This window comes from Opisthocomus hoazin, chromosome 11, assembly GCF_030867145.1.
Source record: "Opisthocomus hoazin isolate bOpiHoa1 chromosome 11, bOpiHoa1.hap1, whole genome shotgun sequence".
Lineage (NCBI taxonomy): Eukaryota > Metazoa > Chordata > Aves > Opisthocomiformes > Opisthocomidae > Opisthocomus > Opisthocomus hoazin.
In genome coordinates this window covers 21,407,340-21,424,072 of record NC_134424.1, presented here as the reverse complement: position 1 = coordinate 21,424,072, position 16,733 = coordinate 21,407,340, and the positions used below count along the sequence as shown (strand labels likewise).

Below are 16,733 nucleotides of genomic sequence, written 5' to 3'. Positions count from 1 at the left end.
GCAAGTTTCAAGACATTTTGTTACAGCCTACAGTTTAGAATCTGGAAATGAACCTATCTGGAAAATCTGTTTCACAGTAACTAAGATTCAGCATGGGAATACAAAAACACTTTTTCAGAATCTGAGAGACTTGTAAGATACTTATGTCCAACTCCTAACTCATTTTTTCCTTCACAGATTTTAAAGACAGAAAACAAGCCTAATTTCCAGGTTACAGAATTTCAGAGTAATTTCTGTATCAAATCCACTTAATTTTCATTAAGATTTTGCAATATTTGGCTTATCTTGAAGCTCTTTCATGTGACAAAAGTAGTTATGATAGCTCCTCATTACACTCAAACACTCCCCTGAGCAAAGGAATGCCAATATCCACTAACAGGAATACTTTCTTCTTTTGAAATATTCTCAGTACTTCTCTACTTTTAAACTCAGAAAGACAGAAAACTCCCAATTTCCAAGATTAAAAACTTAAGATTTGATTAATCAGTTCTCTCCTAAACACTGTTAAGTTACACTAATACAGAACATATGACCTATACATTACATTCATTTACAGGCAATTTTACACCTTAAAGAACTGTCCTACTTAATGTGCACTTCCTCCTTCTTGTCCCAAAGGATTGTATTAAATAACTCTTATATCTCAGAGAACACCTTTTGAACACCAATTCAGAAATGACTCACCCTTCTGGATGCTGTAAAACAGAAACCATTAATTCCACTGCAAGTGCTCCAGCTACCATGGCTAATCCAGGTCGACTGACCGTACACTGCTGATCCAACGTCCGATCCCTGGTGGACTACAAAGACAGACAATTCTAAAGGAAAGAAAAAAGTAACTCAACAGTAATTAGCTGCCCTACTACATAAAACATCTTTAGTACTGTGCAATTAATTTCTTTGATCTTCCGAATAAAAGATAAGCTATTTCTTAATCCTGTGTGCATCAACATAAAACAAAACCCTTTATCAAACACCGTTTCAAGGAAATAAAAATTCAAGTCACAACAAAAGGGGTATATAATCACCACTTGCATAAGGTGCTACTCACATCCCCTGGTGCCACAACATCATTGCAGAAGTAGCAACCCAGTTTATAGCCAGGGATATTCGAAAAGAGTGATGATCCCAAAAGATCAGAAGAACCAGAGGCACTGTTGAAACACGAATCACCAGATCCTTGCTGTTTTGGTTTCTTTAGTCCATGTCTCATCACAACAAATGTGTCAAATCCCAATGCAGCATTGATGACCAACTGTGAACAATAAAGAGTGAACAGATTTTAAGTGATCCAAAATGGGAGGGAAAAAAAGCCCTCAAAGTTTTATTCACTGTAAATGTCAAAAGAATCCCACATGCTACAGATGGACAAACAACCTATTAACTGCATATTTATCATCCTAGCCATAAACAACAGATTTTCTGATAGGTGCAAAATTCCAGTTGTCAAGCATTTAGGAAAAAATCTAAACCAAAACAAGTCTGTTTCAGAAATCCACAAACTATTACCTTTTTCTGTGTCTTTCAGAAAAATTTGATACAAATTAACAACTCCATCTAATTGTTACACAAAACTATGGACACCTGCTGACAAGAAAAAAAAAAGAACAGGAGCTCCATAAACGTGTTGTGCTAGTTTACATCTGAAGCTAGGTTCACACCAACTAACATTCAACGCCTCACTAAAGCTACTGAAGATGTTATGCATTGGTATGAATTAACACCCATATATCCAAATTTGGCCCAATATTCATACAGTGATTAGTATCATTACTGGAAAAACTTATTTCGGTTCCAGCTCAGAATTTATTTTGAAGTTTGGTGCACATTCTGTATATTCATATTCTCTAAGTGCTAAAATCTTCCAAGTGCCATTTAAGCACAACAGTGGCTATCAACAACTATTCATGTCATTTTAAATTCTGCATGTAGTCTTCTCAGTTTACTGTGGTCTGAAATGTAACTCATTAAACACTCCTATGTGACAAAACAATGACACACAAGTCTGTTATATAAAAAAAAATATCTACTCAGTGAAAAAGCAATTAATGATTACTTATGGTCTTCACATGCATCTGTTTAATCACATGGGGAGCACAAGTAGCTGTGGTACACAATTACACTGGCATCATTTTCCTCTGTCTCTTCAGTTTGTGACAAGTGCTTAAGAGTAATCTGAAGCTATGTATGTTATGATCAAAATACCATACAAACAATACTTAAACTAGCAATTTTACTAAACCTACAGGCAATGATTTAGATATAGCAAAAAGCAAAACCAATTATACAATAATGACTGTAGCCAGTAAATTAAAGGAAGATACTGTTTCATATGCAGGTATTTTAGATAGAAATTCTAGCACAGCAGTATGTCATTTTTTATTTTTATAGCCAAGAATTATTTCAAAGAGGGACTTTGAGGGAAGCTGTCAAGAATTAGCCATCTTAACTAGTAAGCTTGTGAGTTTCATCATGATTCTTGTTATTTAAAATTATCTCTGGATATTCACTTTCACAGAACCACAGAATGGTAGGGGTTGGAAGGGACCTCTGGGGATCATCCTCCCACTGCAATAAACTGGTTGTCTCTTCAGTTTACTGTCCAGCAACTACTTGGATCTAACTGATTGACCATTAATTAAAAAAAAAAAATCTGTTTATGATAGAGTATGGAAAAGTGTATCCTTTGGCAATTGTTTCAAAAAAAACTAGCAAAATTTTAAACATACCAGTGGTCAGCAGGAACAAGGATTTAACGTCTGACAAAGGGATTCAACATTTGAGTTCTGTTTGCCCAAGATATCTGTTTTGGGAGGAAAGACTGCAGGAAGATCAAAGCTCATCAAGGCAACTGAATGATTACATGGGGAAACCAACTCTTCTTTCTACCTCTTATAGGGAACTTTACACAGCTGTGTTCTTCATTTTCTCTGCGTCTGTTTTGAGACCCTGGGGTCCAAACTGCAGCAGTACTTCAGACTTGCAGTTGTCATCCAAATTCATACTTGAAGTAGAGCTCTTGTTAAATGTTTATCAACATGAAGTACACTGAAAAGTAGACACTGAGCATTTCAGTTTGGACACCTTGAGATTTCAGTGCTGTGCTTATTCATTGACAGAGAATTCCATCTCCTCACATCAAAGTCATCTTACGAAAATCAAGTAACTGCAATGCAGTCAGACGCACTATGCCACTGAATATCAGAGAACTGTCACAAAGAAATTACAAAATTTGTCATCAAAGGACTATTTGAATATTGTAAGGCAAATATAGTGGGGGGCTGCTAGCAAACAAATGTGGGGGGGGAAAGCTTTGGAGACCCTATCCTGACTGAACCAGACAGGGGAGGCTGCACATAAAACTGCACATATTGCTGACAACTACCAACCATCATACACATGAAATAGTAGGCTGGCACTTTCCAGTTTCAACATCCAACTTACTATTTTTATGTCAATTCTGTGCTGTTTTTAAGCAGATAAAAGATCACTGAAAGACCACAGGTGTAAACTGCAGAACAGAGAGCAGGATTAAGTAGAAACTGATTAAGCTATCAAATTACGTACGCTCAGTAGCACCTGAAGTAACACTGATCTTTTCACTGGCTGTGTAGTTCACTGGCAAAGGGAAGTTCATTTGAACTACAAAGACGTACAAGCCTACTGCTCAGGATCAGAAATCTATTTAAAATAAGGAAAGAATGAAAGAAAATACAATAATTTAAGAGCTTGGCTTAAAAAAATGAGAGAACTGTTTGATCTGGAAAAAAAACCTGCTTGCAAAGCAGGTGTAGAGGAAATTTAGTTAGGTTCAGATGATTATAAACTTCAGCAGAAAGGAAAATATACACGGAATTTATAAGATAAAACCAGCTTGCAAATACCACAAATCTGCACTCCCTCTCCTTTCTAGTGTCCAGTTTTTTGGAAATAAATATAAACACAAACAAAAGCAGCCACAAACAACTAACAACTAAAAGAAGACCAGAGCTGTCAGCTGAAAAACGAAACAAAAATCACACAAGTCAGGAAATACAAAAATCAAAGATCAAATAACAATATTGACTCAGCTGTGTCGTATTATGTCTTCTTTTACTCTCTTGTGTTAAGTTCACAACTTCATAAATTTCTGTGGACATCACTATATTCGTGCCACTAAACACACAGGATGTGCACTGTGTTTAAGCTGACGTGTTAAAAGCTTAATGCATGCATTTTCTGATTTTGTGCTATTTTAACAAAGCAAACATGAAACTGCCCAATTCTTAAATGAATTAAGAAATATCAAGATTCAAGATTAGTTGAGACTGTTTTACTAGATGTTTATAACTTTTACTATAAGTTTACATTATGATAGCAAGCGAAGTAAGCATTCAGGATAATTTGGATTCCTCAGCAAAACCGTATTTTCAACACTGCATTAATTTGGAGAAAGACGCTGCTTCCAGAATCCTGTCTGGTTTAGAATGCTCTTTCACAGGAAAAGTTTGGATGCCACACTGTCTTCAAGAACAAAATTCATACAAAAGTAAAGGCTGTATCGTTCATACCTAATCCTCAGTAAGATTTATAGAACAGGAAGAAATGGCTCAAAATCTTCTCCCCATATGCTTTTGTGACTCTGCTGGAAAAATCCTGTTAAGGTCATGTTTTATTTCTCAGTCTGGTTCATCTGACCAGATCTGTATACTGACCACAAAGATATTTTAACATTTTGACTACATAAGCATTTATGCATACAGTCTCACTGATCTTATATACAGAGTACAATCTACAAAGCTTCAGATACTATTTTTTCAATGTAAGCATTCATAATCTTGATTTCATGTACTCTAGCCCTCTCCCTTCATTTTTCTTTGCCTGTAACATGAGGATATTACTTTTAAGTTACAGAAATAGCTGAAGCATTCAGCACTACCGGGGCAGTGCCCACTACCTGGGCAGAGTTTGGATGTATTGGCTCAGCACAATAGTATGTTTTCCAATCAGGCAATGAGGAAAACCCAAAGTTCACATTTGACAAAAAAAGTGCTGGCATACTACTTAATGTTTACAAAATATAACTCAAAAGTGAAAAATTAGAAAGTGCATATGAACTTGTTTCAGACAAGTTTCTACAATTCAAGTCCCCTATCAGTCATTCATTACTGTAATGTCTTTAGTCACCCTTACTATGATTTACTATGGAATTACTTCTCTTAGCCTCACTTAGAAATATGTACCCTTGCAGATGCTCAGAAGATAGTGACTAGACAAGACTGAGCAACACGCTATAAGCTGGCCCTATTTTGAACAGGGAGCTGGACAGGATCACCTCTAGAGGTCTCTTTCAACCTATATCATTCTATGATACAAGTTTCTATTTCCTCTTTTCAAAATTCTCTCTTTGTCTTATACAGAATCTTTGAGGTTACAGAAAATTAAAAAAAAAAAATCTGCACAATCACAAAAGATTGGTCAAATATTTCATTTTCCCATAAAGTCCTTTTAGGTATACAGAGCTGGTTGATATGCAAGAGCTGAAATAGTGACAAGGGTATTAGCAAGGTATGGTACAATACCTTCCTCTTGCTGGCTGCAATGACAGCAGGAAGCCATCGACTCTCTCTAGTGTCCATTAGTAGGAAAACAACATCATGAGCATCAATAAGCTCTTCAAGTTTAGCCACATCCTTCCGAGCCTGTGTCATTGTTACTTCAGAAAAATTCACTGGGTGGCCTGGCATAGGGATGCTCATGTTATAGCCTTCTGAACTCTACATGGAGAGAGACAGAAAACAACATATGAAAAAGATAAGTTTATGACTGAATAGAATTATTATTAAGTTCAATACAAAATTATAGAGTACAAATTCAGTTACTGCTTGGCAGAATGGCAACTTCATGCTTTACATCGCTCTGTATATCAGTGCTGTGCACCAAAGCCGAGTAGTAAAGCTTGAAGGAATGGCAGTCTCAGCTGCTATATTTATGCAGAACAAAGCATGCTGCTCAATGCAAACACGCTAGTCTGGGTCATGAGAGCAGACCAACCATGTACAGGTGGCTTGGTGCCTGAACTAACAAGCCCACACTCTCAGAAGGTCTTATTAGGTCTGGCAAATCACTGCAAATAGATAGCTGAACTGCTCCTAATCCCAGAGGTAACAAACACGACAACAAAAGCAAGCAGACAGATCTTACATATGATCATGTTGTTAGATAAAATCCTTGTCCTGGATTATCTTTGCAGCCATTTCACACACAATGTTAATGGGATGTAGTTTATATTTCTGATATTGAATATTGACTCAGTTACAGCCAGACATATGCGAAGTATCACATATTGTTCTCTTTGTTTCAAATTCTTTATAAGAAGAACAATAGTCTCAACTGATTTTCATGTAATTCGACCAGCCATATGTGAACTTGATATAGCAGAAGATAACTTCTGAGACACTTCTTACTCCAGTGCCTGGATGTCTGGAGGCCTGCACTATGCAGATGCTGAAAGAGCCTGTTCTTATTGCAGAAACATATGGCTCTTCCAACTCCCTATTTGGGCAAGGCATATTGAGCAGAAAATGGCTAAAGAGCCAAATAAGCATATACAATGCAAACAATTAACTCACTCGTTTGGAAACACGTTAACACAATCTGCCAGCCTTCTGCCATGAGAATAACGGATCCTTCATATGTGTTACAGAAGGACAGGCGTTGCCAAATTCTCCTTGCTTGTCACTATGCTGTAAGCAACTAATAATTTAAAAGCCAAAATTTAAAGGCTAGATGAACAAAATATAAAATTACACGGGAAGAGAGGAAAGGAACACTGGTGGAACATGCTTTTGTATAACCAATTACATGCACAACTCATAAATCCAGGTGAGCCAAATAAGCAGAAGGGTGAAGTATATATTCCATACATCATAAATATCCCTGAGGATAAAAAGAAATAGACATATATAGCAGCCTAGGGAAATAAATTTGGGTAGTCTCTGCATTAACCATACCAAAGGATGCACCTTTCTTTTCTTCCTCATTCCTTCTTACGCCCCCGCACCCACCACCTCCAAGGGGAAAAACGTAGAGTCCACAGTGCTCTAGTACGCTGTTAGCAGGGCAGCTCCACTGCATCCCAGCGAGGATGCCCTGGGTTCTACATCACCAGCACAGACATTGCACCATTACTGGAGGAGGTTTTACCTTCACTGTTACTATCTCCTCCAAAGGACTGCGGCAGGAACACAAAACTTAATACATGCTGCATATGAGTAATGTATTTACAGATAGCTCGTCAAGCCCTTGTACTGCACACAAGTGCTGACTTATTAGGTAAGTATAACTGACACTGTTGGTGACTTAGGAGGTCAATTTTTGTTCAAAAAAATAAAACAAGTCAACGCCCGAGTTGAACACTAGCTGCACAAAAATATGGTAACAAGGTTTGTAAAATACTAAGATCTTATCAAAATTCATAAAAAAAACTCTATCCAGTGATTGTAACCATAGGAATGCATGTAAGGATAGCAGTTTCAACAGCTTCGATTTTATTTGAATAATTGTTCCTTGAAAATAAACACCAGTCACGAGCAAAACTGGCTGAGCTACCCTTCTGCAGCCAAATGCAGGCAAAAGGAGCTTAAAGGGTACCTTGTGATGGCACACGTGTATTATTTTAAGGAGGAGTAAATGTGCTGATATCCTCAATGACAGATCTCATTCATTCCACAAACTCCAAAATCTCAGGGAGCCTCCACATGACAAAAAGAATTTTGCTTGACTGCACACAAGAAAACTTAGATTTTAAGACCAGAACCTTCATACTAGCAAAAGATTTAAAATGCCTCCAAATTATCCAAAACAAAATAACATTTAGTTACCATCTGTCCTGGTTTCAGCTGGGACAGAGTTTATCTTCTTCCCAGTAGCTGCTGTGTTTTGGATTTAGTATGAGAAGAATGTTGATAACACACCCATGTTTTTAGTAATAGAATCATGTACATATTAAAAAAAAAGGGACTGTATGTTGACATGTGCAAAATCATAAAAGATAGTGCAGTTTCCAACATTCTCATTGGTAGTTGATCAAAACTGTAATTGAGGCTCCAGTGCTTTTGTTCTGGGTTTTTTTTTTAAAGCAGAGACATAAAAATATTGCAATCTGTGGTGCTACCAGAACCTTCTCTCTCATTTTTATTCATATTTCTGTTAACTTTCTACATTTTTTGTTAAACTATGGCTCAGATCACTTGGAAGGTATCTGCGCTCAATATATCAAAGCTGAACAGAAGTGTGCCATGGGTAGATACACAGAAAATTAAGAAATGTGATGCTGCCATCATTAAATTGCTCTATTGGAAATACCTACATAAAGTGGTCCCCCATGCAGTATAGTACAAAAGACAATAAAATGCTGAATACACTGGAGCTCCATGCCTGAATACTTCAGGAAATGATTGTATAAGAAAGTCAATAAATTCTACAGCAGCTATATGAATGACTCTGTGCATTACCTACTTGTAATGAAAGGCTTTGAATCTGTAAATTCTGCTATTTCCGAGTCCTCCCTTCTTTTTTATTATAAAACTTTAAGCTACAGTTAATGATCATCTTAGAAATGGAACGAAACAAATGAAAGTTCCTTGCCAAAGCACTCCTTGTTTCATTTGCAATGACGAGGTGGTTACTCTTCCAACTAGAAAGGATGCAAATTAAAAAAATAAAAAAGAATTCATATAGAACAGTCAAGTATTTGAGAGTTAACCAGGAGAAAGTGAATTTTGTGTGCAAAATATTACTCACATTGAAATAAAAGAAAGTAAATTAGTCTGCAATTGAATTGCACAGAAATGTAAAACCCAATTTTCAGAAAGCCTTCATAACCAGCATTTACTGCTTGGATCCCCATGGGCTTGAAAGGACTGTGTGGGTTTCCAAACAGCAGGAGACAGCTTTGGCTACTTGTTCATGAGAGAAACAAGCAGGCTCATAATCCAGCACAACTAATCCTTTTATTCAAAGACATTTATACTAATAAATACAGGTCTTGGTAACAAGCAACAGTGCAGTCCGCAGTAACAGATGCAGCTCTATTTTGAGAAGTCTAGCAAAAATCAGCTGGGATATAAAAATCTCCAGCTACAGTAGCTTCACTGTCCCAATCATCCCAAAGCACCAAGACTTTACCCAGGCTAATTAAAGACTTGTTAAATTAGACTAATTAAAGACTAATTAAAGTCCATGTGCTTGGCCTGTGCTGAAACCTCACCACTCTCACACGCTGTCAGCATATGAACTGTTTGAATCAGAGTTTCTACTGTTAAGCCCTGTTAATTCTTGTTAATACTAGCATATTGTTTCTCCATATATTTACTGACGCTCAATCATACCACAACTTCACGAAGTCCACTGCAGAAAGTAGTCTGACAGAAAAATATATAAGAAACATAAGGGTACACGGGATCTGTGCAACTGCTTTCTCCTCATTTGTGCCACAAAGCTATGAAACTAGGTTTGAGTCCCACTGAAGGCTGATCAGATGTGACCCATCCAGGGCATGAGGAAACAATAGAGAACACATAACACTGATGGGGATAATGTGCTAAGAAAAGTGCGGTAAATGCAGAACATTTTAGGCATATGGTAGAGGAAAAATTCCTTACATACAGCACAGGTTGCATATTGTACATGTTATTACTAAAAAGGAAAATTGTTTTTTTCATATATATATCTATATATATATATCTCACATGTCCTAAAATTTCTTGTTACAGGCTCATTAAAGCATTGTTATTGGTTCCCTCTCATTACTGAAGTTCCTCTCCAGGTTATATTTAGCTTTTTTTTTTTTTCCTAAAGCTTCACGACAATCTCCAGATTCCATAGCACAGTCTGGTCTTTGTTTCTAACGAGAAAACGCATAACACTAACTTTTGGTCTTTATCTCTACATGCAAAACTGTATCATTCAGGATTCCACAAACAGCTTTTGTTTCTTCTAATTAAACTACTCATTCTTTCTTAGTATTCCTATTTGCATTATCTGAAGTTTAAAAACCGAAAAATCACGTGACACAAATCCTAGTTAGCACCATGGTGGTGCTTTATGTGGCACTGCACAGATACTTTCCTTTCTGTACTTGTTCTACTGTTTAACAGTAACATCTAAATGAGTATCACCAAGTAACAGTAACACTATAGTGCAGCAAGGTTGAATAAAATTCTAGGAACTTTCAGACAGTTTCTTCTGATTTATTTGTCAAATGTTCTGAAAGTGAAATGTTTAGCATTTTTCCATACTGGGGATCATTGTTTGATATTCATATACTCACTGAATTAGTAACAACACTGATTTCATAAATAATAACAATAGTATCAACACAGATAAAAACACAACAAAAACAAAGAGCAATCCTTGGGTCAAACCAAATGAACCTAAAAATGTTTGGAAATGGTCTTCCGTAAAGTTTGTTCTCAACATTGATCATAAACAACGGAACAGATCTATATTCCATTTTTCATAACTCACAATATTATAACATAGTGGCATTTTAAATACAGAATTGCATAGCAACTATACATAACTCATTCTTATTATATTAAGTGGTTAAGATACTGTTTTCTAGCTGAGCTCTAGTAACTATAGCCACCATTTCTAAGAAAGTCCAATTCCTAAGTAAAAACTATGAACAGTTGAGTGACTCCTATCACATGCCAAATGAGTATAAAATAATTTTGTTCACAACAAAGCAAGCTGAGAACGTGTCTATTCTGAAATTATAGGTCATACCAATTCTCCCAAATAAAGGATGAAACTAAGAGAACTGCAAATATTTGTAAGTTGTCTTTTTTTTTAATCTACTTTTTTTTCAGCATCAAAAATTAGGTGTGTTTGAAGATATGCACTGAAAAATGTTCATATGATGTGCATCCCTGGAGTCAAAGAGGATAAAGGCTGCCATTGGGGGGCCTTTAATCATAAAGCTTCTAAAATAAGATGAAAATTCATTCCTGTCTTTTGCTCACTTGCAGCTACTTCATTCTGACAGTAAGTTGTTACCATCAGTGCCCAAATGAGTGTTGTCAAAAGGCCAACACTGATACCTTCTCCAGGCTGCTATGAACTACCTCCCTTTTCTGGATCTGATTCAGTTTGCTCAGTTCTTCAAGAAAACAAAAGCTTGATTAAGTTTTCTTGCATTATCTCTGTATTACACTTCTATGCAAAGCAAGTATCTAATCAATACTTGCTGCTCTTATGTTATTCTGGGCAAAACCAACAGAAAAATCAACTTTCAGTTTTACAGGTAAAATTTTTTTCTTTTCCTTGTACTACACTACTGATTATTTGTAGAGCAGAATGTCCATCTAGAGCAATTTTGAGAACTTTAGGTCATTTCATTCCAACAGCAGAATAACCAGCTAAAGTATTTGCCTCTTATGTAGACAATCATCTTAAGGAAGATTGCAAACTTTAGGTGTAAAACATAATAGGAAATCTCAACAATACATTTATTACTGCCCTCAAGACCTTCTGCTCCCATAACAGACAACGATGTGTCTAAACTCACATTTAAGAGCAGAGTGGGAAAACACAGTATTCAAAGCAGCCATTACTCAAAGTTCCTTAGGACATACTAGACAGGCAAAAAAATTTTGCTCCACCACCACTGAGCTACAAGATAATTCAGATGATCCTTAACTATATTTCATTACCACAAGTATTTATTATCTCAAAAGTATGGAGTACTTGAAGTAAAATGCCTATAGATTTGCCAGTAAATAATGTAACACCCATACAGTATTATTCCCACTCCTAATGATGATTAATTATTAGAACTTGGAACAATTATTTAAAGTCACTGGTTCACTTTCAAGGATCATATTAACACATTTTACATACTGATCTTACCACTCCAGGGAAGATTTTCTGCAGCCTGTCTGCTGCTGCAAGTGCTTTAGGCTTCCCACCGCTAAGACAGTCTTCAAACTCATACAGTGGCTGTCGCACTGGGTTGGAGTATGAGATCTTCGCATTGTCCACAAACGTAATCTTCCTGACTCCCCAACCCTAAACAAGAAAGTAATTTAAATAATGATAAGGACAATGGGCTTAGCCATACACTTTTGAGTAATGCCAAAAACTCAGTAAGAGTTCTGTCCTATTTTTCTAGAAAGATCACGCTACAAAAGCTTTTGAAGCTATTCACAGCAACAGCCCTGTAGTTGTACTGAATTCAGAGAACAGAAAATTTGGTCTGTCCAAATACATAATTTAGCAGTAATGCCCCAAAACCCTACTGAATTCAGTGGGATGTGGTAAACATCTCTGAAAGTATCAGCACAGTTACTTGCTTAAATTGCTTCACTGTGAGTTTGATCATAGAATTTGATAATTTGTTCCAGAAATCCTTGTTCAATCTTTTTTTAATGTAAATTCAAAACAAATTACTATTCTGCTAAGGTTCTCTTACTACCTGCTATGCTACTATTAGCAGAACTTCAAGTTATTTCCATTAGCCACAGATCTTGCCTCTTCCCTGCAATTTATAACACCAATTAATATGTATTACGTGTACATTAACACAGAGAAATACAATTGTTCTCTTAAGTGCCATGGCAGCTGCTCAAATAAAAATAATCTGCTGTTTCCCATAAATTCTATATGATTTCTTTCAAGACTAACTCAGGACTTACCATCAAGGTCCTCGCAACACTACAACCAAGTGTACCGGCTCCTAGCAGCAGACACTTGGCAGACACAATTTTTTCCAAATCAAGAGTCGGCACCAACCGCCAGCACATCAATTTCAAATTCAGATCCACTGATGATTCTGCTAGCCTATATCATGAAACAAATAGCAACACACTTCTGAATGTTCTTGTGTTTCTCCAACAACAAAATTATTTTTATTTCAACTGAAGAAGTTCAATACTTTTCTTTTTTTTTTAAGGAGAGAGAGAATTCAACAATTCAACATACAGGTAATACCAAAACCAAAGTCTCCCAAGCATGCTTCTACCTAACAGTAATGTGCATGGCAAGGAGATCAGAAGAAAATGGTTTCCTACATCCAGTTACCTCTGTCCTCAACATGAAATACTACACTTGCCCTTTAAGGAAAGGAGGCAGTTATTTGTGGAAGGTTTAGAAGGAATCATCAGCCTGCAGGTGAACTTTCTCTAATGTCTATGACCGCACTTCAAATTGCCACAATTGCAAGACAACAATGGCTTAGCTTGATAGGTAAAATATGTTAACTTAAATCATTAGATCAACACAGTCCTACAGTGTTGCAAAGTCCAGAACACACATGTAGTCAGTGAAAGCAGATGAGCCAACAGGCTGTGTAACTAGACTGTTTTAAATCCACTGCCCATACATTATATGCAGAACGATAAAAATTACTAAGGTCATGCTTCCTGAGAAATTTCCTGTCACATCCTAACAATTCCAAAAGGCTGAACTTTTCCCCATTTCATTATATTTAACCACTTCCAGGCTATAGCATTCAAAGAAAACCACAGGCCTGTAACACTACGACCTACATTCCACTCAACTTTAAATATAATGCATTTCAAATTTTAAGCTAGAGTCAAAAACTGCAAACATTGCTGCTGCATGCAGTGCACTCTATTAAGGTCCTCACCTCCAACAGGACTGTCCAAAGAATACACAATATATGTGTTACTGCACATTCTCACCTAACAGAGACAGATAGTCCTTGCATTTCACATTTCAACTTGCTATGGCTTAAACCATAGTAAAGAAAACTATAGAAATTTAAAAGATAATAAACAAACCTTTTTGGATCCATGCATTCACTAAGATTCACCATCCTTGGACCCATGCCTCCCTTTTGGTTTTTCTCCCATCCAACAGCTTTCGGACAATCTGACACATTAAAAAAAAGAAGGAAGAAAGAAGGAAAGAAAGAATCAAAGCCTTAATATCACAGGACAGAAAAAAGAAATGTTGTTGGATTTAATCTTGTTGGAAAAAAGCAAACAAATTCTAAACCTGTTCATAAATAACCTATATCTTAACAACCTAGTATATGTTGCTATCTGAATTTTGCTGTTTCACATCAACTGAAAGCACTGCTTCTTGGAGAAGTGCTTCACTCTCAGGTGTCCAGTGTGCTGCTTTTGTCTGTTCAGCTTACTTCAAACCTAGGTCAGAGATGGCATCATTCCTCATCAAGCCTCTGGATCTTTAAAGTGAAACAGACTGCTATGTTCAGAACTCAGTAAATTCATAATTAAGAACTCAGTAAATTTTGCCAAGTTCACTCATCTTGTCATGTTCCCTAGACCCCATCTGTAAATTCAGTAGAGAATTATATATCCTAATTATATAACAACTAAACAATTCACAACAATGATATATAAAACATTCAGAACTTCTTGGATGACGTACAGAAATTCTGTGATACTGTCCTGTACACAGAAATTTAAGTGTACGTTCTAACGTTACAATTTTATTGCTTTAAAATATTTCTGCCTACCTCACTATGGGATTGAAGAAACAATTCCACTCTGTAGCGGGTTTGTACCATTTCAGAAATATACAGATACCTTGCATCACATAAATTCACTATCATATGCATTTCTTCTAGCTGAGGGACTGCATACAAATTTAACAAGAATAAAGAGACTAATTGCTAATTGTCTGGTTTTCATACCTCATACGACACCAAGAGGACTTTTTTTTTTTAATTAGAAACACAATTTAAGGAGGAAAAAACTAAAAAAAAATGCTCTCTTCTTTCTTTTTTGAAGTAACCATTTCATTTACAAACATTTAACAGAAATTCAAACAATTTAAAATTCATTTGAAAGAACTTAGCATAAACAATGATTTAGTGTTATTTATTTTTTTCATCTTCACAGTGATTGAGGAGGTAGGAAAAAAAATGGCAAAGGTTTTTTTTTAAATGGATTACCTGGGCCAAGGGCGCTCTCTGGAAGTTTTATTTCAAAAATAATGCTGTGTGTTATGTCTCTCACCCCTTGCATGGTCCTATCTCTGAAACAGAGCACTTCAACTGACTTGAGAATGCTGCCCCTGCCATTTAAAAAAGATAAACAGAGAGAGACATGAACTTCTTCAATAGGAGCAGAACTTCTTTTAAACACTCTTTCACACAGGTTTAGTCTCTTGCAGATTCTGAGTAAGGTTTTCTCTGTTAGTACTGGAACAATGTTGGTCTTACCAGGTATATATAAAAACAATTGCTTATTATGTGAAAATTACTAGATTGTTGTGAAACAGCTCTAAAGAAATTACACTCTCAGCCTGTCCTCTGTCATTTATACAATGCTGATGGACAAACCATATTTAGACGAATAAAATGCAGGGAAGCACTGGAGCACACACCAGTTGACATGATGTGCTTCGCCACAGCACAAGCAAGAAACTCTTAGTTCTTGATGTAATATCATTTTTCCTCCTTACGATTCAAATCCTCAAACCAAACAATTAGAACTTTAGTGCCTAAAAACCTCTGAATCTCAGAATGTGTAAAGCTTTCTGGGCACTTATACATCCTTCTATGCTACAGTTCAGCTAGCAGCCCAGAAAATGCCATAACTAACAGAGCATTTCTCCTTTTTCTCCTTGCTGTGTGCTTTGTAATAAAATGTAGAAGTCAAAACTATGAAAATGCAACTTAACTATAGTTTTGTTACAGCAACCCAATTTTATATTGTATTTTAAATGATTCTTTTTTTCAAATCCCGGAGTGTGGAACTATGTCCTGTCTTCCCAACTTCTGCCCAACAAAAAATTCAAGAAGATACCACACAAGAAAACCTAACAGCACCCAGTTTTCAAAATGTAGGTGTACTATTACTTGGCACTAATTAACTATATAAAATCACAGAATACATTAAACAAGGCTTGAAACAGCTAGAGGGTACTGGCAGGATCCAAAGCAGGTATTTCCAAGTACATGCATGCATTGTGACGATTAGGAATAATAGGAACTTGTGACTGGCTGAAGTAAAAAAACAGAATAATATGCAAAATCAGAATCATGGAAGGTGAGTTGTGTCAAGGCTAAAAGTTAAATCTCAGGTGGGTGACACGAGTAGTGACATGGGTGAAAAATGTCTAATTTGATATCAACCAGTAAATAATCTTTGCAGGAAAGAATAAAACAGATACCATTTGTGGGCTGCCAGGATCAGGAAATTTCTCAGTGGCCATCCTGGATAGTGGGATAAATTACATGGATCATAAACTCCAACCGTCACCTGCAAATAAAATAGGTCTAAATGAGAAGTCATGTATCCATAATGATATTCAGCTGACAGTAAAATTTACCGTGCATTTTTAATGTAAAATTTCTAGACAGAGAATGCTTACGCACACATTTTAAACATTTACAAATGTTTAATACGTGGCCACATTAGATTTCAGTCAAGAGTTTGCCACAGCTTTGAGATTTGTTTGGTTTAGCCTCTTTATGGACATTCACTTTTCATTACAGCACGTGCACCTTCCTTAAACACACCATTATGGCAGAAGCCCAACAGCTGAAGCCTTGCTCACAAAACAAAATTCTGTATTGATTTTGAGATGATTAAAAAGTGAAAGGGCCAGCAAGATGTCAAGTCAAAGGAAGAAACAGAATAAAAATCTCTTGCAAGGCCAACCTTCAATCAAGATGGGATCTAAATAAAGGAACTGGACATTCTGTCTCTTATTCAACCAATGTAATACCATGCTTGTAACTGAGGCATCTAAAC

The 16,733-nt window shown here is 36.3% G+C and overlaps 1 protein-coding gene across 3 annotated transcripts in view; it reads right to left on the bottom strand.

The window, feature by feature from the left end:
- ATG7 (autophagy related 7) overlaps positions 1-16,733 on the bottom strand; it is a 128,475-nt gene that overhangs the window by 100,384 nt on the left and 11,358 nt on the right. For 2 of the 3 annotated variants that reach the window (XM_075432420.1, XM_075432421.1), the window contains exons 9-16: positions 16,150-16,238; positions 14,927-15,048; positions 13,785-13,875; positions 12,678-12,822; positions 11,884-12,051; positions 5,562-5,756; positions 1,052-1,255; positions 685-800 (exon numbers count right to left, since the gene is read on the bottom strand). In XM_075432420.1, the coding sequence (XP_075288535.1) occupies positions 685-800; positions 1,052-1,255; positions 5,562-5,756; positions 11,884-12,051; positions 12,678-12,822; positions 13,785-13,875; positions 14,927-15,048; positions 16,150-16,238 (1,130 nt within the window). The remainder of the gene's footprint in view (positions 1-684; positions 801-1,051; positions 1,256-5,561; positions 5,757-11,883; positions 12,052-12,677; positions 12,823-13,784; positions 13,876-14,926; positions 15,049-16,149; positions 16,239-16,733) is intronic. The other variant, XM_075432422.1, reaches the window with a different exon arrangement.